This window comes from Centroberyx affinis, unplaced genomic scaffold (genome assembly GCF_046629955.1).
Source record: "Centroberyx affinis isolate AG114_WGS23_722 - 3 ecotype Tasmania unplaced genomic scaffold, CSIRO-AGI_Caff_v1 ptg001209l_1, whole genome shotgun sequence".
Taxonomy (NCBI): Eukaryota; Metazoa; Chordata; class Actinopteri; order Beryciformes; family Berycidae; genus Centroberyx; species Centroberyx affinis.
In genome coordinates this window covers 320,001-345,739 of record NW_027279727.1, presented here as the reverse complement: position 1 = coordinate 345,739, position 25,739 = coordinate 320,001, and the positions used below count along the sequence as shown (strand labels likewise).

The following is a 25,739-nucleotide window of genomic DNA, read 5'->3' as shown; positions in this document are numbered from 1 at the left end:
ATTTCCGTCTCTTTCACACACATGCAACACCCCCCACCCACCCCCAGCCACCCTAGACATCCACACAAACGCACCCATATGCACTTACACACACACACACACACACACACACACATTTGAATGTATACATAAACATTCAACACACATGCCCAAACAGCCACCCATCTTGGGTTTCCCACTTTGCCATTCCACAGATGATCTAAAACCAATTACACTAATTGAGGCGCGAAGCCATTTAAAATGATTACGCCGGAGCGTTGTTCTGCGTTTGAGAGGACGAGCAAAGAAAACCACCAAACAAAACGAGAGAGAGCGAGAGGGACGAGGGGAGTGATGTAGAGAGAAGGGGGGAGGGAGGTGTAAGATGAGAAAAGTTTTGCCCGGTGATTTATGCCTCTTTCCCGACTGGGTTATGAATCTGGGATGATGCTCCAGAGAGCAGCACTCCAGATAATGTTAGCCCATTTAAAAAGAGCAGATTTGTGTAGTCTATCAGGGTCGCCGAGTATTTTTTTTTTCCTCTCCCTCTCTCTCCTCCCTCCCTCCCTTCTCCGGCCCTCCGTAGTGAGAAATTGGTTGTTATCATAGATCACAGATACTGCTCAAACCTCTTATGAAAGATGAATTAATTTCACTAATGCTTTAATGCAAAGCTCTCATGAGGGAGGCAGGCTGGCGATAACCCCTGCCTCGTCCCCGCTTCCTCCGCTGGTGATTTATGCCCTCTTTTAGTAGATGAAACCGCCTAGATTTGCCATCCATCTGCAGCTTTGAGGAATCCTATTACCGGGGGGGGTGTTGGACGGGACGGGACGGGACGGCGCGGCGAGAACCCGAACCGGGTTCCTCGAGTCCCGGCTCTCTCGGCTTTGGGTCATGTGTCGAGCGGGTGGCGGTGACGAATGCGGAAAAAAGAGCGTCAACAAGAAGTGCGAAGGCCGGGCGCCCGGTTTACGCGCTCGTAATTATTTTTCAACGCAAATAAAATGGTGTCTTATTTGAAATTCCTCCAGTATGTTCGATGTCTGATAGAAACCGACCAGCAAGGTTAGAGAGTGATAGCAGACAGCTCAGGAGGCCGGGGCAGGGAGGAGACAAATGTGTGTGTTTCCCTGCTTGTGTGTTACCTTTACAGTCCCCCATTAATAAAGTGTCAGTGGGCAAGCTGCTGATGACATCATGGTGGGAGGGCTTGTTGTGTGTGTGTGTGTGTGTGTGTGTGTGTGAGAGAGAGAGAGAGACAGAGAGTTACAGCACTGCTAGCCATGCAACAGAGACAAAATGCCATCTACTACATTTGAGTGCACTTGAGTGGTTGTGTGTGCTGTCTTTGATCACATGCTTTGTGTGTGTGTGTCCTATTCAACAGCCATAGCATTAGTTTATAGTTTTGAAAAGAGATCCTAATTTCATGCAACCTAATTCATGCTTGCTATGAATTTATATCATAAAGATTTCCGCTTAAAAAAGTGGATAAACTCTATTTCACAGTTTAAAAATGTGTATGAAGTGATTTTAGGTGGGTTTACCATCCACCATACATGCTGCTTGTGACCCTGCTTGCCCCTAGTTTTGAGTCTGGTTTAAATGACAGCCCCTCCATATATGCAAAACGCCGGTTCCCTCCATAATCCCACCTTGAGTTATAGCTCTAAGCGAAGGGGAAGGCAGCCCAGGGACATTAATTGAAATGCTGAATAAGAAGGAACTGGACAAAATAGCGGGCGCATTCCTTTTGAAAGGTCGGCGTGATGGATTCGGCGGCCTGTCGTTTCTCGTTGTTCCGTCAATCTTTCCGCCCCCCACCCCCCACCACCCGCCTCCCCCGCGGGCATTAATATATTTATTTGTTTGGCGCAGTAATACATGCCTCCAAAAACCATTGCATCATAAGGATTTGTCATTGCCTTATATAAATAAAGTATACGACCCAGACCTTAATGTGCCCTTGCTATTGATTGTTTTACACAGCCGTAGGAAAAAAAAAAAAAAAAGAAAGGGAGAAAATGGCCGACAGGCTGTAGATCAACATCCATATGAGTTTGTATTTGTTGTTTGGCACCATGAGCGTGTCCATAAAAGCATTGACTTTTCATACCCTTTTAGTGCCCTCTATAGTACGCTCCGATACTGAGCCGTGATTACATTCCAGTTCTGCCCTCAGAGGAAGTTCACTTCATTATTTTTTTTTCTATTTTGATTTGAACACCAAATAGGATGCATAGATTTTATGCATATGTTAAGGAGTTAATTTACACTGCTGCCACTTGTAAAATGCTATCCTTCATTTAGCACTACACCTGTAACACACACACACCATTCTTTATGAGAGGCGTGATCCATGATACTGCAAGGTGCTCATGAAGAAGTGGAGAGTGTTGACATGAACGCCAAGTGAGGTTTTTCTTCAGTCCCTTTTTGTGCAGAGAAACTTCTAAACTGAACTCTCTTGCATGAGAACCATTGTTTCTAACTGTGCTGTATATATATCCAGCATTTTTCTTCATAAGCACCTTGTCTGTACACTTGAGTTTACCGTATGAATTCTTAGAGCGCTTGACGTTCCTACATCCTATTTTCTGCTCTCTCTGTACATCACTGGTTTGGTCTTAATCAAAAAACACACATACACACACATGTGCATGTCCTGTCTAGTCATATAAACCCTACGTGAGGTCTTGTCTTATTTGATGCACCCCCCCCCCCCCCCCCGCCCCCCTCCGGTTGATGGAATAAAGATAAATGCGGGTGTCTGCCGGGGCTCAAATCAATCAGGGTTTGTGTGTATTACTTATTACTCACAGTGCATTTCTGTCACGGGGCTTTTGTGTAACCCCCACTACCCCCCCTACCCCCATTACCCCGTCCTGCACTCCTCTACCACCTACCACCCCCCTCCAACACCACCCCACCGTAACATTATTTATGGGGGTTGGTCTCTGAGCTGAAATATAGGAAAGGTCAGAGAATAAAACCGGATGGACCGGGAAACAGGGGTGGGAGGGTGTTTTGAGGGGGAAAGGGGGGGTGTGTGTGGGGGTGGGGGTGATGTCCCTCTACCCCTCTACCCTTCTTACCCCTCTATCTCCTAACCGTGTCACGTCTGACATTTGATAGGAGTGAAAACTTCCAATGGACACAAGTGGGGAGTTTTATGGAGTGGCTTCCAGTAATGGGGAATCTATTTGATGGCTCTACATCCCCCTCCCCCCATCTCTCTCTTTCTGTTCTCTTTCTCTCTCTCTCTCTCACATCCCCTGTCTCTGTGCGGCGGTCGTCCCCGCATCCGCATTGGCCGACAGCCCCTGGATGTGACCCGCTGCGTCGCCGCCGTTCATCACTGTCACGGGTGGAGACGCCACCGCTGCCCTGTGGAAGGTCAGCCAGTGTCACCCCGAGCCCCTGCGACCTTTTACCGTTGCCCTTTGACCCCCCCCAACCCCCCCACGCCCTCATCCCCCTCCCACCCCCATGATCCGCAGGACATGACTCCTTACTGCCACGCCGGGCCGCACCGCCAGACCTGATGTGATGCGATCGTCCAGTTTCACAGAAATTTGTCTCGTATTCAAAATTCAAAATTCAAAATAACAGTTAAAAACATCCAGTCGCACGGATGAAACATGAAAGAATAGGCTGAATTCAACCACTACTAAAAGACGTGTGTGTGTGTGTGTGTGTAAAGGGGGGAGGGAGGGAGGGAGGGAGGGGGTGATGATGATGTTTCAGCGGGAGATTAAATGGCGCCGGACAGCATCTGTGTCATCGTCTCCGCTCCAACATCAGCTGCAGCAACCGAATCATGATGTCATCATGTCAACCAATAGAGAGAAACACTCCTCTTCCAGTGCAGAGAACGGATTGTGTGAGGTTTTCATTTCAAACTGGACTCAAAATATAGCTATTTAAATGAGGAAGAATAGATCAAAAGGTTTATGTGGTTGTTGTTGTTTTTTTTTGCTTTGAGCTGTGGATGCTTGTACCTCTTGACTGCAATGGTTGTCACACAGTCTGTGTGTGTGTGTGTGTGTGTATATGTTGTGAGTGTGTTCATAAGCAAGCGATGAGGCAGGGGGTCAATCAGTCATACGTGGAGGAAATGGGGCAATCTGAGGCTGGGTGTCAAGGAAGTGATGGATTTTAATGCTGTGATTGTAGTTAATGGCTCTTTAAATTAAATCGAGATTAAACGTCTCTGGGTGCAGTCGGGGCTTGTATGGGGACTGAGCAAGTCCACCCTCCCCCCCCACCCTCCTAACCCCCCCACGACTCTTCATCATGTCCCTCCTCATCCTCCCCACTCTTACACTTTCTTTCCTCAACTTTATATTGACATAACGTCAACGGCTCACAGATAAAGGGAAATACACACAAACTCCACTCGTGATTTCTCTGTGCAGCAAAGCTAATGTGGAGCTGAATGTACCTAGAATGTGCTGTAGTGCAGTGGCTCTCAATGTATGCTGACTTGCAACCCCCCGTCACAGGCTGCATATCCATAGTTCAGTCAAAGACAAATTTTCCCTCATCAGGTTGTTTCATTTAATTAATTATCAGAGGTGACTTACAACCTGAAACTATTCCGTATTTCACAAAAAAGCAAAAAAAATTGAGAAAAATCTGAAAAAATACACATGATAATAGAGATGATTATGATTATGATCTGCATAGTAGAAAAACATTTTTTTATTTCCTATCTCATAAATCATCTTGCAACCCCCCAAAATGATCTCGCGACCCCCTGGGGGGTCCAGACCCCCAGGTTGAGAACCGCTGCTGCAGTGCACATCATAAACAACACAAACACATAAACATTTTCCAAGCACACAAATGTGATTACTGAGCCTAGTAACTGAGTAACTAATTGTGGCTTATGTTTGTGTTTGAAATGTCTGATTCATTTTGTTTAAAAAAGCTTTTTTTTTTCTCGTATCACATCAGTCAATTATGCTGCAGTGTGACACTGACAGATTTAATACCACTTAACCAATGATGTGATGGCAAGGTAAAAAAAAAAAACATAGTATACCTACACTGCACACTCACACCAGTAAATACTCATTTCAGAGTCACAATATTGGGACAGTGAGGTATAATTGGGCCCATACATCCTGCTGAGGCAGTATGGATTAATTCAAGTATGCTAATGTAATTCAATTTGATACAGTTAATCTTGTACTAATGCAGATTGAAGGATGTGAGGCGCAATCAAATACCTCTCAGCCCTTTAATTTGCATCTGAGTTTTTTAAATAAAATTAGTCAATTTGTAATTATGTGACCTGGCCCATAATTAGTTTATTCATCACTGCAGTTAACTCCCCATTAGGAGTTTCAGAGAGAGATAGACAGAAAGAGAGAGGCAGAGGGAAATGGACTTATTTATCTATTCAAAATGAGAACACTCGCAACATCAATTTGTCTCTCATTTAATAACCAGCTTCATGGTGAATCATGTGCTCTTTGAGGACGATCTTTGGACTTGTGATTGGATAACTCACTCAAGGCTGGAGGGATCTGAAAAAGAGCTGCATACTACTTGTGTACACTGTGGGTTATATAGGCTGCATATCTGGTATAGGCTTCAGCTATACAGGCTGTAGGGGTTGCATCTCTGTATTTATTTTCATAAGCTGTTTCCATCCAACTGTCAAATGAGTTTTGAAATGTCACAAAAATATAATCACAAATTTAACATTTTTACACATCATTATTCAACAAATGTGTTTCTATCGATATTTATCTCATAATTTATCGACAGAAAAAACTTTCCCGTGAAACCCTTTCTGTGATATTAAGGAAATTTTATTTAGATTTTCCATTTCATCAAAGCTCTTCTAATTCAATACTTGCATGAAGTTACATAGATGGAAACCCATCTACAGATGTGTTTTGATTGCATTAAAAAATGCAAAGGAAATTTCATGCTCTTAGAGGATGGACACTGTTACCTCTTTTCCTTGTAAATCATTTGACATCATCTCTTTCTTTTCCCCTTGTGATGACTGGTGAAACCTTATCAAAGTCGAATTCTGCGATTTCCTCGCTAAATTGAGTATCTGCGGTGTGTCTCTCTGTTCTGCAGTGCAAGTGGTCCAGAAAGGGATTCATCAGAACTCGATGGGCCCTGGCTGACTGGTGAGTCCTTTTAATCAGTCCCTATTATACTGCCAGCTAAAAACCACACATCCCGCCTCATCTCTATTCAACCCCGTATCATTACGACTGTATCGTTTCGATGAGAAATGAAGATCTAACCGTGCCTGTCATGTCTGGCTTCACCCACGAGCCGCGGCACGTCTCCCAGGGAGCTTTGCAAAGGTCCGGTCGTCATAGACGGTAGAGAAAGAGAGAGGGAAAGAGAGAGAGAGAGAGTTGGAGAGATAGTTGAGTCCTCTCCGGACAGCGTGCCATAGAGGCAGGCAGCGATTGGATTAGGCGTAATCGCGTTAGTCAAGCAGTTGCATATGACAGATGACAAAAAACATTACATGCAATTGAACCTGCAGCGGGATGAATACAAACGTTGGCTTCCAGCGTGCAGAGAGAGAGAGAGAGAGAGAGGGATGGAGGGGGGGGGGGGCAGACGGAGGGGTGGAAGAGGGGATTGTAATCTAATAGAGGGATGACATGAGAACTAAAGAGCTGAAACGGTAAGCGTTTAATAGGGGCATGACGTTTGACAGGAGAGAGTGAGGCTGATGAAGAATAGGAAGATGGGATCAGAGATGGGGAGAGACGGAGATAGCGGAGGCCATGCATGTATTCATTTGTTCGGGATGTGTCTGCGGAATAAACCCCCCGGAGATTAGACCGATCCCCCCGGGGTCTCCGTTTTCCAACACCATGCTAACAAAACGCCCCGGATTGATTGATAGGATAAGCAGGGAGATTAGGTTATCACTGTACATTGAGATATCTCGCCATTCCCTGAGAGGACAAATTCAAAGAGAGTAGATTAGCATTGTTTTAGTGGCATCTGTGTGTGCGGACCTGGGCTAAATAGTGGTTGGAATGGGTTTTTTTTGCATTTGTTTTAACCTTCATGGTCAAATCAGATAGTGTCAAGTAAGCTGTCAATCACAGAAAAGCATACTTTGACTCTCAAATGCTTCCTTGTTACTGTCTAAATGTAAGTGAATCAAAACAAACCATAGAAAGTTTTTACAGAGACTATTGGAATCACTCAGATGAAGCCTCCGTTCATCTCTATCTCTGTGAGGGTTTATGCTAATCACATTCCCTCAGAGGTCAACTACATAGTACCTTCACTTACTCATCATTACATAGACGTCTTCCACAGCAGTGTTATTGCTTGCCATGTAACAAAGTATGTAATCTAATAACCCAGCATCATGTGTGTTGATGTGTGTGCATGTGAAGAGTTTGTGACCTGACTTTCATTGCTCACTGCCTACAAAATACACCTGGTTTTACTGTTTAAGATGTTACTGCAATTATTATTATTATCAGTTTTGTTAATAGTCATTTGGAATGAAAGTTTGCACATGATGTTCTGCCTGAAGGAGCCTGTGTTCAGACTGTTCTCTCTCTCCTCCCAGTGCCTTTGACCTGGTGAACATCCACCTTTTCCACGATGCCTCCAACCTGGTGGCCTGGGAGAAAAGCCCCTCGGTCTACTCCGGGACCAGGCAGAAGGCTCTGGGCTACGTCCTGGACAGGTACGGGCCAGACGTCACCTCTCCTCCGCCTCTCTCCTCTCATCTTTTCATCTATCATTTCTTGACAAGAATCTCTCCTCCAACCCTCTCTTTTTTCCCCATGACGATGGGGGGCATCGAGAGGCAGTCAAGTCAGTCAGTCAGTGGGGAAACGCTCCTCTATAACTAGTAATGCTTTTTGGTCACAGTTCACAATCCTGTCTGACATGGATTATGGCTCTATAGCTTGCAAAACCACAAATTTGCCATGGGACTGTAAATAATCTACTTGTTTTTGAACTGTCTACTTAGTATTTTGTCTTTGAGGCAGCAATGAAGGCTGCATGTGAGACAGAGGGGATTCAGTCCTAGACCAGTGGTTTTGCATGTGGTTCCAGAGGTGGGGGTCTTACCCACTACACAATCTCTGAACTCCCAACTCTTTCTTTATCTCTTTCTTCTTCTGTCTCTCTTCCTCTGCCTCCCTTTTGTGTCCTGTGTTACAATCCTGTATTCGTCCTCAGTTTTTGCGCCTCTATACCTTTTTCCTTTCTTCTCATGCAGCAGCTCTTCCACACATCCTCTTCTCACCTTCCTCTCCTTCCTCTCCTTTTCCTCAGCCCATCCATCCATCCACATCTTTCAGCAGCGCGTCATCCGTTTTCCGCAGCCGTTCTCTTGTCACTCTATCTCTTTCGCCGCCACCCCCCTGTAAAACCCCAACAACATCATCACCTCGCGCTCTCCGTTCTTTTCGAACACTCCTCCCATCCCTTCCTCCATCCCTTCTTCCTTCGTCGCGAAGCAACAGATCCTCACCTCTCTCCCTGATAAAGAATCCTTCACCCCGCGCCGAGGCAAGACAGCCGCTATGCAAACAGGCCAGGCCAGCCATTCGCGGGCCATGCTAATGTGATTTATGGGATATCCATTTACAGTGGAGCAGAATGATGGAGTGCGTGGAGCAACCCCTGCTCCCTACCTGGCCATACTAACACAGAATAAAAGCCTAGTACCAGCCCCGCGGCGGGTGACCTCCCATTCAAATGGCATCTGAATGCACGGCGTGGCTCGCCGCCGCCTCCACTTTGAATAACTACATGCATATATGGGTGGCATATATTATCACCGGGCTCTCTGACGCGCGTGAATTATGAGGCGCTTTTTAAAGTAGTCTCTCCGACATCATATTTCCCCCCCCTCCTTCGTTCTTGATTTGATGAAAGAATGCTCCGCCTTTAATGGACAGGGAAGTGGGAGTGTTTTAGGAATATGGCAGCTTTTGCGGTTTTTTATTACGCCGTAAGTTACCTGGATTTACTGGCGTAATGAAGTTTCAAAAGGACCTCTCTTGTTGCTTACATTCAGGGTTTTGATCGTATTTCCTCCGCTTTCGTCATGCTCTTGAAGTTGATTTATTTTTAAAAGTCGCCTTGTAAATAGGCCTAAATGGCGGAGTTTGTGAGGTTTGGCGGGCCGGCAGAGGAGATTGAATAGAACTTGTTTTGGCTTGAGTGGCAGTTTCCACGCTCCCTCTTTCTAAATCCCCTTGTGTCGGGGATGGTATCCTTGCTGTTAATTCTGGGCCATATCATTAAAAGGTGACAATGGCAAGGGGTTTTCTGCCCTTTTTTTTTTCTGAAAGGGGTGTGGATGATGGTGGTATATGGCGGGGCGGCGGCGGGGAGGTCGTTATATGTTCCGGCGCAGCCTGGTATTCCATGCTAGGGGAGCAGGGATGGGACGGTGGGGGCATCGCGCCTCAATCGCTCACTTTGGGGGAAAACCGTCGGGCGCAGATCCGGAGCGCCAGAGTGAGAAAAAGCTGGCGGGGCAAAGTGAAGGGGGGGGCGGGGGGAGCACAAAGGGTCCCCGGGCTCTGTAAGGGGCAGTGAATAATGGGTCGGTCCTTTCACAGAGGCTGCTAACCTTTTGGCAGCCACCAGCAAACTCCATTCTCCTCTGCCGATCTGGGAGGACAATGTGCCCGGGCCGCGCTTTGAATGAAGCGCTACCACCAACAGTGTTTCCATTCAGCGGCTGGTTGGGAACCATCTTTTTGGCCATTGTCCTAACTCTGACTCCTACCCCCAGAAAGCAGAGCAGGAAAAGGGAGAGGGTGAATATCTAAAGCCAAACTCCCCCTCCCCTCCCTCCCTTCTCCTCTCCTCTCCTCTCCTCTCCTTCTCTCTCCCTCTCTCTCTCTCTCCCTCTCTGAGCTCTAATCTCTCATTGTGGGGAGGGAGGGGTTGCTGGACACACCACCAGCTGAGATCCATGGGGCTGCCGGTGCGAGAGCCTGATCAGGCAGTCGGCGCGGGGAGCGAGCTCCGCCGCCGGGACTCCGACTTCAGCCTCCTCCTTATCTGGGGCCCAGGCCTAATAATGCAGCTTACAGCCCATTGAGAACACATCTGATAAGCCTTTTCCTCTGTGGCCCTTTTAACTGCTAAACGGTGTTTATCTCCAAAGCGCTTCAAGGCCTCGGGGGAACAATGCTGAGAAGGAACAGCGTTTAGCTGGCCAGGCCTCACTATTGAGTCACATCAAAAAAGCACTCCTCTGTAGCCCGCGCTGATGTGTGGGCCACTTCCATGAGAGCAAAAGCAAAGCTGCGCTTGAAATGCATCCCCTGCTTGTTTTCCTGCCCTTTGAAAGTGCAGAAATGAGCCCGCGGCTGCATCCAGCATTATTTACCCTGTTGACTCAGCTACGCCTTGATGTGTGTGTGTGTGTGTGTGTGTGGGGTGGGGGGAGGGGTGGGGGGCATTGTTTTATAATTATGTAAAGCTTTTATAGAGTGTGGTGTGAGTACACAACGTGCAAAACTCCCACATTTTTATTGATTTATTCCTGTTGAGATTCCTTTTTCTTTTAATTAAACAGTAATTTAATTGTATTGGAACTCTTATTACATCCACTGCGTTATGTTAAAATATCTGACAGAAAGTGCCACAAAGGGACAAGATGCTAGAGATGTGTACACAGTGAAAGACCTGCTGATTTGCTTACTTCTGCCAGAGACAGCTGATGTAATGAAAGCGCTACTATAATCCTGGGCCTCACTAGCCAACAGGATGGGAAACATGGCTGCTAAATGATCCTGTGAAATGATAGCATGAGATAAAATCAACAGTTTTTTTCCCTCTTCCTTTAAAAAAAAAAAAAATCCCTTTTGTGTATTGGAGTTTGTTTCTTTTTTCCACCCCCATTCAGAGTGGCTGGTCCGGTTCAGGGGAGAACAGTTTTACATTACAACTGTGAAATCCTGGCATAAAGGCCTCCTTTGTGGCGCACCATTATTTTCACACAAATATAGTCCATTGTCACCGCGCCGAAGTTAATTTGATCAACATTGGGGACATTTAACTGTTTTGTTCGCTGAAAAGGCTTGTTTCATGCTCATTTTCGGGGTATTGAAAAGCAATGATTGGCAGAAAAATAATGTTGCCGTTAACAATTCAGAGCAATTAGTTTCCCATGGGGAGGCAGTGGGCCGCACTGGCCACCACACAGCGATGCTTTGTCATTTTATGGACGGTCATCAGTCAACTGTCAGAGCGTCTCAAAGAGCCCTCCAATCTAAATGTTTCCCTTTAGGCTTTTCCCAGAACAACAGGCTGAAAGAGCAGAGAAAGGCCGGATAGATTCCAGCCAATAGACATGTTGAGCTGGAAGAGGGAGGACTGGATAATCGCAGGGAGATCCTCCATAAAGCCAGGATGAATTTATTAGCGAGAGTAGTGTGCATGTGTGTGTGCCCATGCATGCATTACTCTACATGCTCACGTTTCCCAATGCATTTTTCATGTACATGTCATCAACATGTACTATACATGTGCTATACAGTTAACCTCCTCAGACACATATATGTTTTTTTCTGGTGATGTGTGTTAATCTGCATCAAAGGTAAATACTTGCCTTGTCCTTCCTCAGTACGCCTGCATTAATTTCACTGTACAACAATAAGAGGTATAACAGCTGTTTTTTCCCTCAGCTGACAGGATAAAACTGTGTGTGTACAGTTGATTGTGTGAATGTGTTTGTGTGTGTGTGTGTGTGTGTGTGTGTGTGTGTGTGTGTGTGTGTGTGTGTGGTGTCACTGTGTGACTCTGTGAACTGCCTCCTCACCCTGGGAGGGCTATGGGAGCAGAGGTTAATCCTCCCCACTCAGTGTCTCTCTGCCCATAGAGGACCTGTTTATTTCACTCCCCTCCTCCTCATCCTCCTCCTTCCTGCACCAGCAGATTCTGTGAGAGGAGAGGGACAGATACACATGGGTGATCCGTGTATTTGTAGGATACAGCCTCTCTTATGTGGGATATCAATTCTTACTGTTTTACTGTTGACCGTGGAGACAGTAGTTGACGTGGCTTACCTGAACTGGCCAGGCAAGCAAAAATACAAATTACAGGTTGAGGTTTCAGTGATGATCTAAAATGATATATAGTTTGGATGGTCAGTTTGTATCTATTACTCTTGCCATGATACCCAGATTTTGACTTCAAAGCCAATACTAAGTTTAATATCTAAAAATTTTATACTACCACGATACCATGGCAAATAACTAAAACTCATCAAGCAATGTGTTGCCACACTTGACTTGGACAGATTTATAGCAACTTCTGCTCAGGGGTTTTGATATTGGTTTGGTGTTCATCTTTGTCTTTATGTATGATTCCATATTTTTCTCCTGGCACCAGTTTGTCAGCCAGTTTAGGGGAACTGGGATACAGTTCAAGACCTGGTGGACTGATTGACGCTGCTGCAGTCCACTGTCAAGAGCCAGACTATTCCAATCCACATGTTTACGCCCCCCGGAGGTGACGCTGAATTGGAATGTCAGCTTGCATAACATTCAATTCAGTCTTTTGCAATGGTATTTAAGTAGTATATGAATTTCCGTTATCCACACTTTGAGTTTTCTACTCGTTAGATGACCTCATTTATAAAGCTCTAAGACGACCACTTTTACTCAAGGGTTGCTTTTGAATCTTGGCTCTGTTTTGACAGTAGTGTTATCTTGAGTTGGCTTATCCTCTAACCCCTGTGTGACCGCAGCAACACCCCCCTCCTCCTGCACCCCTAGCACCCTATCTCTCCAGCCTGGAGTTCTGGGTGGGGTGGGAGTCATGAAGGAGCTGGGGTTGCTAACAGGGGGGACATGGGGGTGGCCGTCCCGCAGTGTCAAAGGTCCTGTCAGGGGCCACCCCTGACCCATTCAGCCAGACGTCACCCAGCACATTCTTCACAATGTTAACATTCTCCCAAATTCTCAACATTTACTTACAATGGATGGCTGCGCCCGGCCCAGCTATTGTATGCAGAGTCGAATCTGACCGGCCAACTTATGGTAAGTCATCTTGTCAATCTAATCATGACATGGCCCCCAGTCGCACCCTCATAATCCCATATAGACTGTCTATTATGACTCTGCTTAACTGTCAATCACGCCCTATAATCTGGAGAGGGCTGAGTGAGGGACTGAGGTTGCTGTGAGGGAGAGAGATTCAAAAAGAAAGTTTTGTGTTTGTTATTATTGTAGTATACATGTGTGTGCGGGTGTGTTATCTGTGAGATTGAGATGCTGTCAGTATCTGTGGTGCAAGAGTCTGTGGTGGAGTCTTGTGCACATGCGTGTCCACCTATATTTGTGTGTGTGTGTGTGTGTGCGTGAGAGAGAGAAATCCAATCAGAGAGAGAGAATGTGCGCTGGCTGCTTTGTGCCGGTGGTGTAAGGAGCCTGGGAGCAGAGTTGGGGGCCATGTTATAAATTAGCGTCTGACCCCCCGTCTTTGTGTGGCCCCTAGGAAGGCCTGACGAACACCCCCCCCCCCCCATGCACACACACACACCCCACCTCCCCACCTCAGCGGGAACGGCCCTTGTGAAGAGCCTCTTTCAGGGGTGTCACCGCACGATGAATTGGCCGGGAGAAAGCATGTTTATAGACTGTGTAAAGAAGTGCGTCTTTGTGGGAGAATGTCGCTGACACTGTTACAGTTTGCCTGAATGAACTGTGATGACGTGGCTAATGGGGCCCCCGCTGAGGGTGGGGGGGTCAGTAAGGGGGACCCCCCCCACAGACTCGGGACCCCCCACCCTCAGGCCCCATTCACGCCCAGTCCGCTGTAGCTAATGTTGCGATTCTTCGACCCCCCCACCCCTCCACAAAGGCCAAGCAAAAGTCAACTTTCACACCAGCGGGTCACTATGAGTGCTTTAGGAAATGATCGTGTAAACAGAGTGTTACCTTATGACCTGTGGCTGATACCTTGGAGCGGCAGACAAAACAGCCAGGCCGCGGGTATTAGACATGGCTGTTAGCGGGATAAAGCTGTAGGACGCGGAGGAGAAAGACCTCCGGGCTCTGGAGAAACACACATACACTCACTCACTTTCTTTATCCTTATCCCCCCACTCTCTCTCTCTCTCTCTCTCTCTCTCTTTCTCTCTTTCTCTCTGTCTGCGTTTCTTTCTTTCTTTACTCTTACGCCTCTGCCGTTCTCTCTGTTCATTTAGACCCCATACACTCTCCTCTGCTCTTCTCTCAGCCCTCTCTCCCTTTATGTTTTCCCTTTTTATGCTTTTTTCTTCTCATTCCTTATTATATCCGTTTGCGCCATTGTCCAGTCTGCATATGTACCGATGACTGACTGAAATCAATTAAAATCAAGTTGGGTTTTATTAGATCTATTTCTGGTTTGTATTCCTCACCCAAAGCAGCAGGCGTGCGGTAAGTGCGGTATTAACACGAGGAATACACGAGTTCCCACGGCTGTAACTACTGCATTGACGCCCGTATACAGCCGTTTTACTGCCTTCCATTCGGGATGGCAGGATAAACTGGCCGCTAGCCCTGTTTGAATAGAGCCAGAGTCTCTTAGCACCAGGATGGAAGGTCGTTAATGACATCACCAGCCTCAGTCTGAGTGTATTAGTGAGCTAACGCATACATACACACACACGATCATCCTAACTGCTAGGCTATAATTACAATTACAATTTAAGCGATTAGCTGACATTCTTATCTGGAGCGATGTACATATAATGAGTGAGCTGGTAGGGGTTCAATGTCTTGCTCAAGGGCATGTGGCTGTTGATGGATGTAACATGAGCTGTTGTGGGTATTGGGGGACCTTCTGGTTATGGGACGGTCTCTGTATATTCAAGAAAGGCCCGCAGAAAGGGGATTTGCCAGTCATGGATGGCGCTTTCAGTCAAGGACTCAAGTTTTTCCTACTATCATTATCGTAGGAAACCTAAGGTTTAACTTTGTGCTATTAATCATTTTGTGGGAGTAGAAGTCATGTCATTCAAATGACAGATATTTCAATTTGGACCAATGCTGCTCATTTTCTCCCTGCATATATGTATATATATAGACAGATGTCTGTCTCACATACATAAAACCGCCTTGTAAATGAGTAAACACGTCAATCACATCCCGTGAAAACTTGGTATCACGTGTGTAACGGAAAGAAATTGAGTGAAACATTGTGGTCGTTACTTTACAGATCAAATTCCACACGCCATTCCTCATCTCCATGTGGGCCCCTGTAGAAAACCTATGGGATGAAAAAAAAGAGAAAAAAAAAGATTTAGTCTCTATTTAATATAATGGGATGACAAAATTATGTAGTCTGTATTTAATATAATAGCTGTGTTCCCAGCCTCTTACTCCAATCCTCTTTGCACCCCCCCCCCCCCCCCCCGCCTCATAGAGAAGAAGTGGCCATGCTTTACGACAGCGGGCCAGAGATGGGACCCACCACCAAGAAGAGGCTCCTCTCTTTACGGCCCCATAAATATATTGTTATCCGGGTCTGGGAAGTCCACCGTGAGATTTATCCGCGCGATTAGTGGAGATAGCGAGCCAAGCATCCTGAATCATTAATTACACGAGAGGCTGCGCTACCTCCGCCTTAATTTCCTATCTCTGCTCTGTAGAGGAGCCACTTTTAAGTAGGTGATGAGGCATAGGAGTTAATTATATGTCGCTTAGGTGCGGGTTTTTTTTTTTTTTTTTTTTTAAATGCATTGGGATGCTGGTGCTGCGGCGAGGTTCTGGAGATCTGGAAGCGTTCCATGACAGAGAGGATTTGGACTCTATGAATCCTCCCACACTGTACTGTATTGAGGTTTAAAAAAGTTTTATGTGTGCAGTGCATTAAACTCATTAATAAGATGAGAGACATAAAACTATACTGGATTAAAAAGACCCTTAAGAGGCATCAAAAGAGCACAAACAAGAGAGTAATTCTGGTTTGATTCCAGCTAGACAGGCCTGATTTGGTGTCATCACTGTAAAGCCTTGACATGGTGACAAGAGTCTGTGTACCGGTTAGATCTTATTCTCCCCTCCAGGATGGTCCTTAGCTGTTTGGCTGAGGAAGCATGATGGTGTACCAGTCTGTTACTGACTCTTGGTCCAAACCTATAAGTGCACCAGCAAGTCTGCAGACCCTGTTGAGCTTGTTAGGTTAACACTGAGCAGAGGAGCCAACATAGTATCAAAATGCATGTCTTCATGGTTGAGGTAAATTCACTCTCAATATAATCGATTAAAACAAGTGGATATTCTGTAAAATTGAAAAGCTGAAAATCCTTTGCCATGAAAGAAAATCATCAAAGGAGATAATCAAGGTTTGTTATTTGAATTGCAGCTTCAATATAGAGTGTACTGTTTCAATTGTGTGAATTGAAAGCACATTTACCTCCATCCTGGCATTTATCAAGCTGAAAGGGGTACAGTACAAGAGTCCCAAAAGAAGAACATCCCTTGCTGCAGGGATGACTTAAGTGCAGGGTATGATACTGATACTGTGAGCCGTTTCTTTCAATCCCTTATGTCCCTGGGATTCTGTGTTGCATATAGGAACTGCAAACAGTGTCAAAATATGCTTACAGTTGCAGACATGTTTGTCTTAAGTTGAATCATCAGACAGCCAATCAGACAGTCGTCAATTTAGTTACATATACCAGTGTGTGTTTATGTGGGAGTTTGATCTAGCTCATGACTGGCTTCCTGTTTTTTTCCCTGACTTTTTGCATTCCAGATCACATCTTGTTATGTCATCCCTTTTATATCTGTCCCATCCTTACTTCCTGTACTTCCTGTACTTCCTGTACTATCTGATAATTCATGAATGCTGAAAAAAATGTATAACAAGAAGAGGCCAGACCACAGAAAGCATTTGCATGGCTACAAAGAAAATATGCTTTCACACATTTCCCTCCTCTGCAAAGGTGAAACCCCTCTAGTCAAAGTGTTTAGACCACCAGGTGGTGCTGTGGCCCTCATGAACTACATAACCTGAGGTCAGAGGAATCAACAGTTGACCGTCTCAAGTCTCAAAGACAACAGATTTGTATTGTCAAGATAATGTTTTTCATAACCTACCTGTTATACTATTTTTCAAGATTGCAAGTAGTTGTGGTGTTTTTAAGGATCAATTTGGAATTTTTCAGGTGCTTTCAGACAGTCAGGATCAATTACAGAGGGGTTGACTGTCATTTAAAACACCTCAATGACAACCTATTGTAATGTTTTGCAGGATCACGGACCAGCGGTTTGAGAAGATGCCATATTTTGTCTTTGGGGACTTCAACTTCAGGCTGGACTCCAAGCAGGTTATTGAGGTGAGTGTCTTTGGATCGTGCCTGTGTGTGTGTGTGTGTGTGTGTGTGTGTGTGTGTGTGTGTGTGTGTGTGTGTGTGTGTGTGTGTGTGTGGTCGGGCGTGCTTGGAAGTGTGTGCACAGCTGCACGCAAGCACCCTGTGCGTATGTGTGTATGTACTATCAAAAAAATATGAAGAATGTCTGTGCGTGTGTATTTGTGTGCAGCAGCAGCACAGTAAAAGTGGTTTTAGTAGCCCACTGTCTCTCCAGAGTTATGGCTCATTATCCGCTCCACTGTGGCTGGCCCAGCTGTGTTTGCCAACCGAGCCTCCAAGTGCATTGTTATGTTATGGTGCCATTCACTTCTCTTTCTCTCCCTCCTCTCTTCCTCTCTTGCTCCCTCCCTCTTTCCCCCTCCCCCTCCCGCCTTCTCTCGGTGCAAATGAGGCCAGCGAGAGCCAAGGTAGTGCAGTCATTCAGCATTCTTCACGAGCAGATAGGGGGTCAGCGGCATAACGAGTCATAAAGGCCCACCGCAGACAGTGGCGTCCTATGATAACAGAGTGGGAGAGCCACTTGTGGGGGGGGCGATCTTCTCCCTCTCCAGCACAATAGCCCTCGAATCAGCGGGCCTGTTCAAGGTGTGGGCATTGTTCATTTCAACCAGAGCCCCATTCAGTGGCGACGGGAAGAGGAGGGGAAGCTTTCTGAATGGAGTGGTTTTGCTCAAATGACTTAGGGAAGCCTTCACCCTGTGAGGTAAGCAAGGGAAGTAGTTTAGTCATCCTGCCACTAGGGGTGCAGTAAATCACCTTCCCCTCTAGATTGATCAACCAAATGTGGACATCACATGTTTTAAATCAGAGACATTTCCTTTAAGTCTGCTCTGTATCAAGCACGTTGATTGATTGCCTCAAAATTTGCACAGTATATTGGATTTTGGTGCTGTAATTGGGTCACATTAACCGCCTGATCATGTGGAGATATATGCGTTGCGTTGGAGATAATACATCCATGTACAGAATCCACATCAGCAACAGCAGATGTGCAAACACTGGAGCTATTGAGAAGTCAACTGTTGCGATTCAAAGTCACCTGCTAGACATTTAGGCCACTTCAATTATGTTTTATGTTGATAGGCCGTTATACGTATATTACCTTATCAGTACGGCTATGATTGCATCAAAAGACATTGTGTTGTACACATTATAAGGTTATATTTGAGATACCTTTGATCCATATAAAATGTAATTTTGTGTTTTAACCATATAAGAGCCTTCTAAGCTAATATTGGGAACATTAAGGGATGCATTATGCTGAAAGAAAAACATCCAATCAAATGAAGTCAGATGAGATGATTTGGCCGTCATCCTAGCCTATCTGTGTTTATCCTCTGGATCTAATCTAGATGACTCTCTCCCCCCTGTCTCCTCCCTCCTCCATGTTGCTCTGTGGTAGGTAAGCACTCACCCTCTCCATGTCCCGACCACTCTGAAATGCTGTTTGAGTGCAGCGGGGGTCACGACCCCTTTTCCAGGGATGTGTAAGGCTTGCATCGGTGTGTGTCCATCGCTGCCCCCTCTCCCCTCCGCCCAGCTCCTTTCTCATGCACCTTGGCCCCACTCACACACACATCCAGAGTGAATACACACACACACACACACACACACACACACACACACACACACACACACACACACTCACACTCAAACCAATTTGTTAGGCCAGATGTATCTGATTGATTCGCCCTGTTGAAAGGGGTGGGACGGCAATGCAGGGGGCTCTTTAGACCAAAGAGACCCTCAGGAAGTTAGAGCTGTGGGCTATGACATAAAACACACACACACACACACACACACACACACACACACACACCTAGACAATCTCCTTCCTTCTTAATGAGGCTTCCTCATACATACTGGCCATTTAATGGGGACAACAGGAGAGGCTGATGATGTCATCTGTGTGAGACGCTCGTTAAAGGGGCAGCGCTGCTTCATATAAACCCGTCCTGCGCGGCGGCCAACCTGTCTGATTTAACGGTGACCCGCGTGTTAGCGGTAGAGAGAGCTGTGATGTCACCAGTAAACAAATGGGGGTGCAACCTTGGCGCGGGGCGTAACTCACAGCCGGGAGGCCATTTTAAGCCCTTTAATGACAATTAATGTCAGCAGGACAATTAGTGCACATCCACTGAAGTGCTTAACTGTAGATGGGCTGGTGGCGGATCGATCTTCCATACTTATCTGAAGATTGATTCAGACCCGGAGAGGCCAGCTCTCATTCTCACTGTCTCGGAGTCTCATTTTTTCTTGTTTCTCGCTATTCTCTCTCTGCTTCTAATCAATAGGAATTTTGCCAAGGGCCCAAAATAGCTCTACAAATGGATGGATACTTTCATTGTGTTAAGTGGATGAAATAAAAGGAAAATTAAACTACTTTTCTTTGTTTTATTCCTGGAACACCCGGGGACAACCCTGGGGATCCCTGGGCCCCACTTTGAGAACCACTGGATTAGAAAACACTCCAGTACATTTCTCTAGACTTGCACGCTACACCACTCCTCTTCTTCTGTGTCTCTGGTCCATTGTGGGTGACTAGACTCTGGACAACCACTAGCCACTCCCCTGTCACCCATCCTGCCTTGTGGGTGGGTGGATGGGAGAGGGGGTATTTCGGGATGTATCCGTGTGTGTACGAAAAAAGGAGGTGGGTGCGAGGGGGTGGGTTGTCATTGTCCCGGGGTTGGACACAGGTGGCAAATTCCTGGCATGCTTGCGCGGCAGGATCAGTAACCAAAGGCCCGCGGCCGCCCCCCTCCTGCCCAGCCCGGGCTACCCCATTAATTGTGACCGACAGAGGGAATTGGTTTCAATTGACCCCCATTCAGCGGCCCTTTGACTGGCAGACAAAGGACACAGCCACGTGGAGACTAATGCTAGGGCTGAGCTGCCTGGAGGTGGTCCGGTCCCCGCCATCCCTCCTTCTCCCCTCCCATGGGTTCCCCTCCCCTCCCAAGGCTCCACTACAGTGGTAGAGGTGCCGCCGAGCCCTGGGTCCCAGCCAGGGGAGAGATGCAGGTGTCCTGGGGAGGGGCGAACGGCTCTGATCATGCTTGGGATGGGTGGAGATGAAAGAGGCAAGCGTGAAGGAAGGATTTTGAGGATTTTGTGTGATGGGTCAGATACCTCACAGTCCAATTTCCTCATTTCGGGAAATGGCAAGCCTGTTGTCATGTATTGCCTATTTTTGCCCAAAACTGTCGCTGCAGATGGCAAATCTTGCAGGCCTTGTATTAGTACACCCACTTTGTATTAGTACAAACCTCTTGCTTATTCAATTCATGTATTTACAGGTATATTATTATATATTATTAAGCAAATCCCACAGCATGTGTCCACAGGATGGTAGACAGTCTGGATCACAGTGACCACCTGTGTGCTGAGAAAGGAAGGGAGGAAGGGATGGCGCTGAATAAGAGGTGTATGGTGTGTGTGTGTGTGTGTGTGTGTGTGTGTGTGTGTGTGTGTGTCCCCTGAGGTGGCCGGTGGTCGTGAATCAGCGGTGTCGGTGACAGGCCCAGGGCTCCGTGCCTGGACTCCTAGTATATTTAAAATCCCTCCTAATTAAACTTAATAGAATGTAAATTTAATATCTGCAGAGATTGTGTGCTGCTGGCCGGGCCGCTCTAATTTAAGGATTGATAGAGGCCAGCGGGAAGGTTAATTGCTGACTTGATCTACTGTCCCCGTGACATGGCGTGGGGCCGTTTTAATTGGAGCTGATCTGCTGCTACATGGGCAGATTTCATTAGGCTAGCTGGCCTCTCACTGATCCTGCTGTCGGAGAGGTATTCCAGCCCGGAGAGTGTTTTTGAGTAGCGCCCCCTGTCTGTGTCTGCAGGAGGTGCGGGGGGAGGCCGGCCCCAGGCATCAATCTTCCTCCCTTTGTCCCGCGTCCTTTCTCTCGCTTGAGCAGCATGAAATTAAAGGTGGGGCCCTGGACTAGCCCAACTCTTAATGAATGCTGTAAAATGCTCAGTAATGACAGGCCAGAGTGATAGATATTTCATTTTTCACGCACTGAGGTCTCTCACAGCACACGCCCATGCTAGTGGAGAAAGAAATATAGGTAGGGCATTGTATGGGAGCCATGTTCAGGACAATTCTCAGTAATTAGTGCCATCTTGTCTTTATTTTTGTTTATTGCCATGTGAATATGTGTGTGTTTATGCATTTGTGGATGGGCATGCTTTTTTTATTTTTCTGGATTTATGTTCTTCCATTTCTTATATGCTTATGCTAAATTTGAATTCTGAAAAAAAAAATCATTACCTGAACTTCATCATTTAATATTTCAAAAATATAGAGGATCCAGTTTATAAAAGTGTTCAGTATACAAGAGGGACATAAGTTACTAACTATCCTAGGGTATCTCATGTGGGTAGGAAACTCTTCATATGTTACTGTGTATGTGCGTATCACCTACAGTGTACACATTGCCCCTCTAGTTGAAACCAGTAAGAGTTTATCAGATGGCTGATGGCCATTGTCCTGGCTGCTGAACCTAGGCTGGGTAAATAATTTCCACCACTAAAGGGTAAATAATTTTCTCTTTTTAGCCTGACTTTGACTAGCATGTGTGTGTTTGGCCTGCTATAAATCAAAAGGCAGCCAGTGTAATTAAGTGTACACTACATTAGTCAGGCTAATTAATTTTGGGAGCCATCCATCCATTAACCAGCGGGCCAGCACTGATTGGGCCTCTGTTCTGTGGGACCCCCGACACTAGGGACTACGACCCTCCTTGGCTGCCCTCAGTTTTCCAGATACACACACACACACACAACCCCTCACTTAAATCAGATTTGGGAGAAAAAAATCAAACGACACCAAAATCAGAAATGTTATGGTAAACATAGCAGTGTTACATCAAACCCAAGCTTTTTTGCTATCATGCTATGTTGTCATGTCAAAACCTCAGAACTCCAATTTTGGTGATTTTAACTTCACTTGAAGGATTACATGGTTCTCTAGGGATTGAGAAAATTATTTGATCCTTGGGCCCATTGGACAAACTCCAAAATACATGGTTGTTAAGCTAAGAACGGTAATTCTGTAATTCTTAGCTCCAGAAAAGTTGACATTCTGGAGATACAAGGTTTTCACCCAACACTAACAAAATATTGTTTTCTTATCCTGCATGCTAATTCACTTAATTCACTCTATCTCAGTTGTGGAGTATTTATTAAGGCCCTGTTTGTCCCAGAGCAGGCATTAGGACTATTGTTTGGCACTAATTTATTACCAGAGCTGGGCCAAATTGTATTTACAAATCCTTTTCCTGGTTTGTTTTAGCCTACTAAATCAATATGCTTTTCTGTGAATGACATCTTACCTGACACTATCTCAATTGTCCTGATGTAGTAAACCCCACCCATATGGTGCACCATGCAGGTTAAAACAAACGCTAAGAGGTATTTGTAACTACTATTTGACCCAGGCCTGTTTATTACCCCATAGCCGGAGCCTGTGACAGAGATGTTTCCTTACAATACAATAAAGGCATATTATCTGGCTAGAGGAGTCCAATCTATCACAATGAGGGCCCATTATATCAGAGATAACCCATCTGGATATAGAGGGAGACTATTCCCTCTGGACAACAGCGCCTGTTCTCTCTCCTGTCTCTGTTTGCTTGCGATGCTAATGAATACAGCACATAAGACACAGAGAGAGAACGAGTTCAGCTTTGAGGGCGTAACTCGAGCGATGTAGCTTTGATGGGAGCGCTGTCCATATAATTAAAACGCTGGCAAATGAAGAACAAGCAGTGGCTTCTGTTGGTCCTGCTCATTAACAACAGGCCGTTTGAGCCCGGCGCCAGCCATGCTATTGCCATTGTGTACCGGGGGGGCCGCTGCGGCTGGCAGCTGGGCACACCGCGCCGACGGTGGGATGGCGTGACTGACCAACCCGAGGATGAGCGCAGAGCCTGGCACCGACGGCGCCTGGGAGGGAGCGCTGCCTCGTAGGCCCCGGGGTTGGCCCCGGTCAGGGACGTAGCCTGAGTTGCCCCTGAGCCGCTCGCTAGCTCACTGCTGCTGCCTCGTACAGATGGAGCCAATGTAAAGATCCCTCTTTTCACTCCATACATGCTGCACTAGTGCCGCACTGTTGCTGCTCCTCCCAGAAGCGTTTCAGTTTGTATACTGAAGTCAGAAGGCAGAGGGAATGGTCTGGAAACCAGCTGTTTGTAACTCTAGTGGTTAATGGGCTGCTGCCGGTGCAGGCCAACTCAGTAGTTTGAGGAAATTCTTAAAAATACTACTGATAGAAATAGAATGATAGACTCAGGACATATGTCTTATTTACTAGCTCAAAAACTACTCCGAAATGCACTTATTCTCATTCACTCTCTCTCCCAATCACTAACACACTTACTCACTCACTCATTCACTCACTCATCTTCTCTTTCACTTTATCCTATCATCTCTTCTTCCTTCCCCCCCTAAACTCTCTCTCTTTTGTCCTGCACTGTCTTAGACTTTCTCTCTGCTCAACCCTTTCTCCCAAAACAGCTCCCAGCATTCCACAGCACTGATCATCAAATCATCAGTCTTTAACAGCTCAGGAAGAAGGGCTTTTCTCTGCCGCCAGAAATGACTGGCAAAGAATAGAAACAAGACGTTTTGTCTCTATCAGGGAGCTCCATTCTCACAAAACAGCTCTTGTGTTGGATTGGTTCAGCAAAGCAGATTATGCGTAGGATATTAGCTAGAACTTCTTGGTATATTACAAACACAGGGACAGCAAAACTAATACGAGCATGATATAATATGATATTGTGAGAAGCCATCTTCTGAGTGTACATAGTGTCGGGCACTATAAGTTGTGTGTGTGTATAATGTTTTCTATAATGAAATTTAAGCAAACAGCAGATTAGATAGAGATAAACCTCAAATAAATACATGGGGTATTTACAGTATTTGTTGCCATCATGTGGTTGTCAAGATTATGCTCATAATATTAATGTTCCAAATCTCATTTCTGAAATAATCAGATCAGTCTGTGAACTAGCCAATAATTCAACTGGACTCAATAAAGATATTGGGTATTTGTCTACTATATTTAATCCACTACTTTTGAATTCAACTGGACTCAATGGGATATTGGATATTTGTATACTATATTTAATCCACCACTTCTTTCTAAGCAGTGCATTTTCTCTATAAATTATGAATGATCAACTTTGGCTTCCAAACTCAGTCTTTCCTTATCTGTTTGTCTCTGGCAATTTGCTGGATTGATGGTTCTCTCTGTCTTCCATTAGTCAGAATGGACCCATGCCTTTGAAATCACAAGGAGGAGCAACAACCAGCTAACAGTGACTTTTTTATTTAGTCCAGATGAAATGTGGCATAAACTGTGAAGGATAGGGGTCTCTTTGTGCCTGGCACATAGTGCGCCGCTTGTATGATGTCAGTCTATTTTTGACTAATGCAGTCCTCGGCCTTTGCAAAGCGGAGCACAATAATAGTTTTTCTTTCTGAAGGATGGAGGGGGGTGCCAAGCAGGCCCCAGGACCATGCATGTTGTCTCTGGAGGTTATGTAAGGGATTTCACACAAGCACACACACACCATCTCCATCACCATTCCTCTATTTCCATCACTATAGTTTGCTCTATAGCTTGCAGTGGAGTTTACAAGAAATAGTCCATTTGAGCATGACTGCACACGGCTAAATTCACTGTCCAATTAACAAGTCAGTTACATTTCCTGTTCAAATCAGGCAAAACTTCCATGGAGTTTATTCATGGTATCGGTCATTGGCTCGATCCACAGCAAAATTAAATGGGATATGCAGATCAGTGCTGATAAAATCTATTGCTGTTGTCAAGAAAGCCATTGTGATTGTAGAGTTGATAGGATGATTTAAACAGCCAGGCCTATGGCGCAGCTCTACTGTCAGTCACAGAGTGATGTTCCAACAGAATGGCTCATTGTAACACAGCTGTAAACCCAGCGTTGGCACCATGGGCTTTTAAACAACTCTGCCCACTGACATTAAGAGTCGCTGGGCTCCATTCACACCCGCACACAAATATCCCATCATATTTAAGAGGGCCCATTAAGGGGCACATTGAGAATTCATGGGCCTTTCTCTCAATCCCCCCTCTGTGATTTATCTGTGACGGCCATATTGCTGGGCCCTTTCAGAAGGAGTGGCTCCTCTTTTTGTCTTAGAGGAGGCCCAAAACAATGCGTTTCAGGCCCATTTCTCCGACAAGGCCTCCTCTTTCAGGGGGCCGAGAGGGCCGGGGCTGGCCTAACATCTGTTTGTGTCCAGAGCCAGGCGGGACCGGAGCACAGCGCGCCTCGGCGGCCCCCTTCTCCTCTCCCTGGGGGTCTTTGTTCCCGATTTCATGCTATCAGAGCGGCAGCATGTTTTCCTGC

At 45.9% G+C, this 25,739-nt stretch overlaps 1 protein-coding gene across 2 annotated transcripts in view; it reads left to right on the top strand.

Moving 5' to 3' along the window:
- LOC139648481 (inositol polyphosphate-5-phosphatase A) overlaps positions 1-25,739 on the top strand; it is a 132,522-nt gene that overhangs the window by 76,406 nt on the left and 30,377 nt on the right. For both annotated transcript variants that reach the window (XM_071524618.1, XM_071524619.1), the window contains exons 7-9: positions 6,085-6,137; positions 7,562-7,681; positions 17,218-17,302. In XM_071524618.1, the coding sequence (XP_071380719.1) occupies positions 6,085-6,137; positions 7,562-7,681; positions 17,218-17,302 (258 nt within the window). The remainder of the gene's footprint in view (positions 1-6,084; positions 6,138-7,561; positions 7,682-17,217; positions 17,303-25,739) is intronic.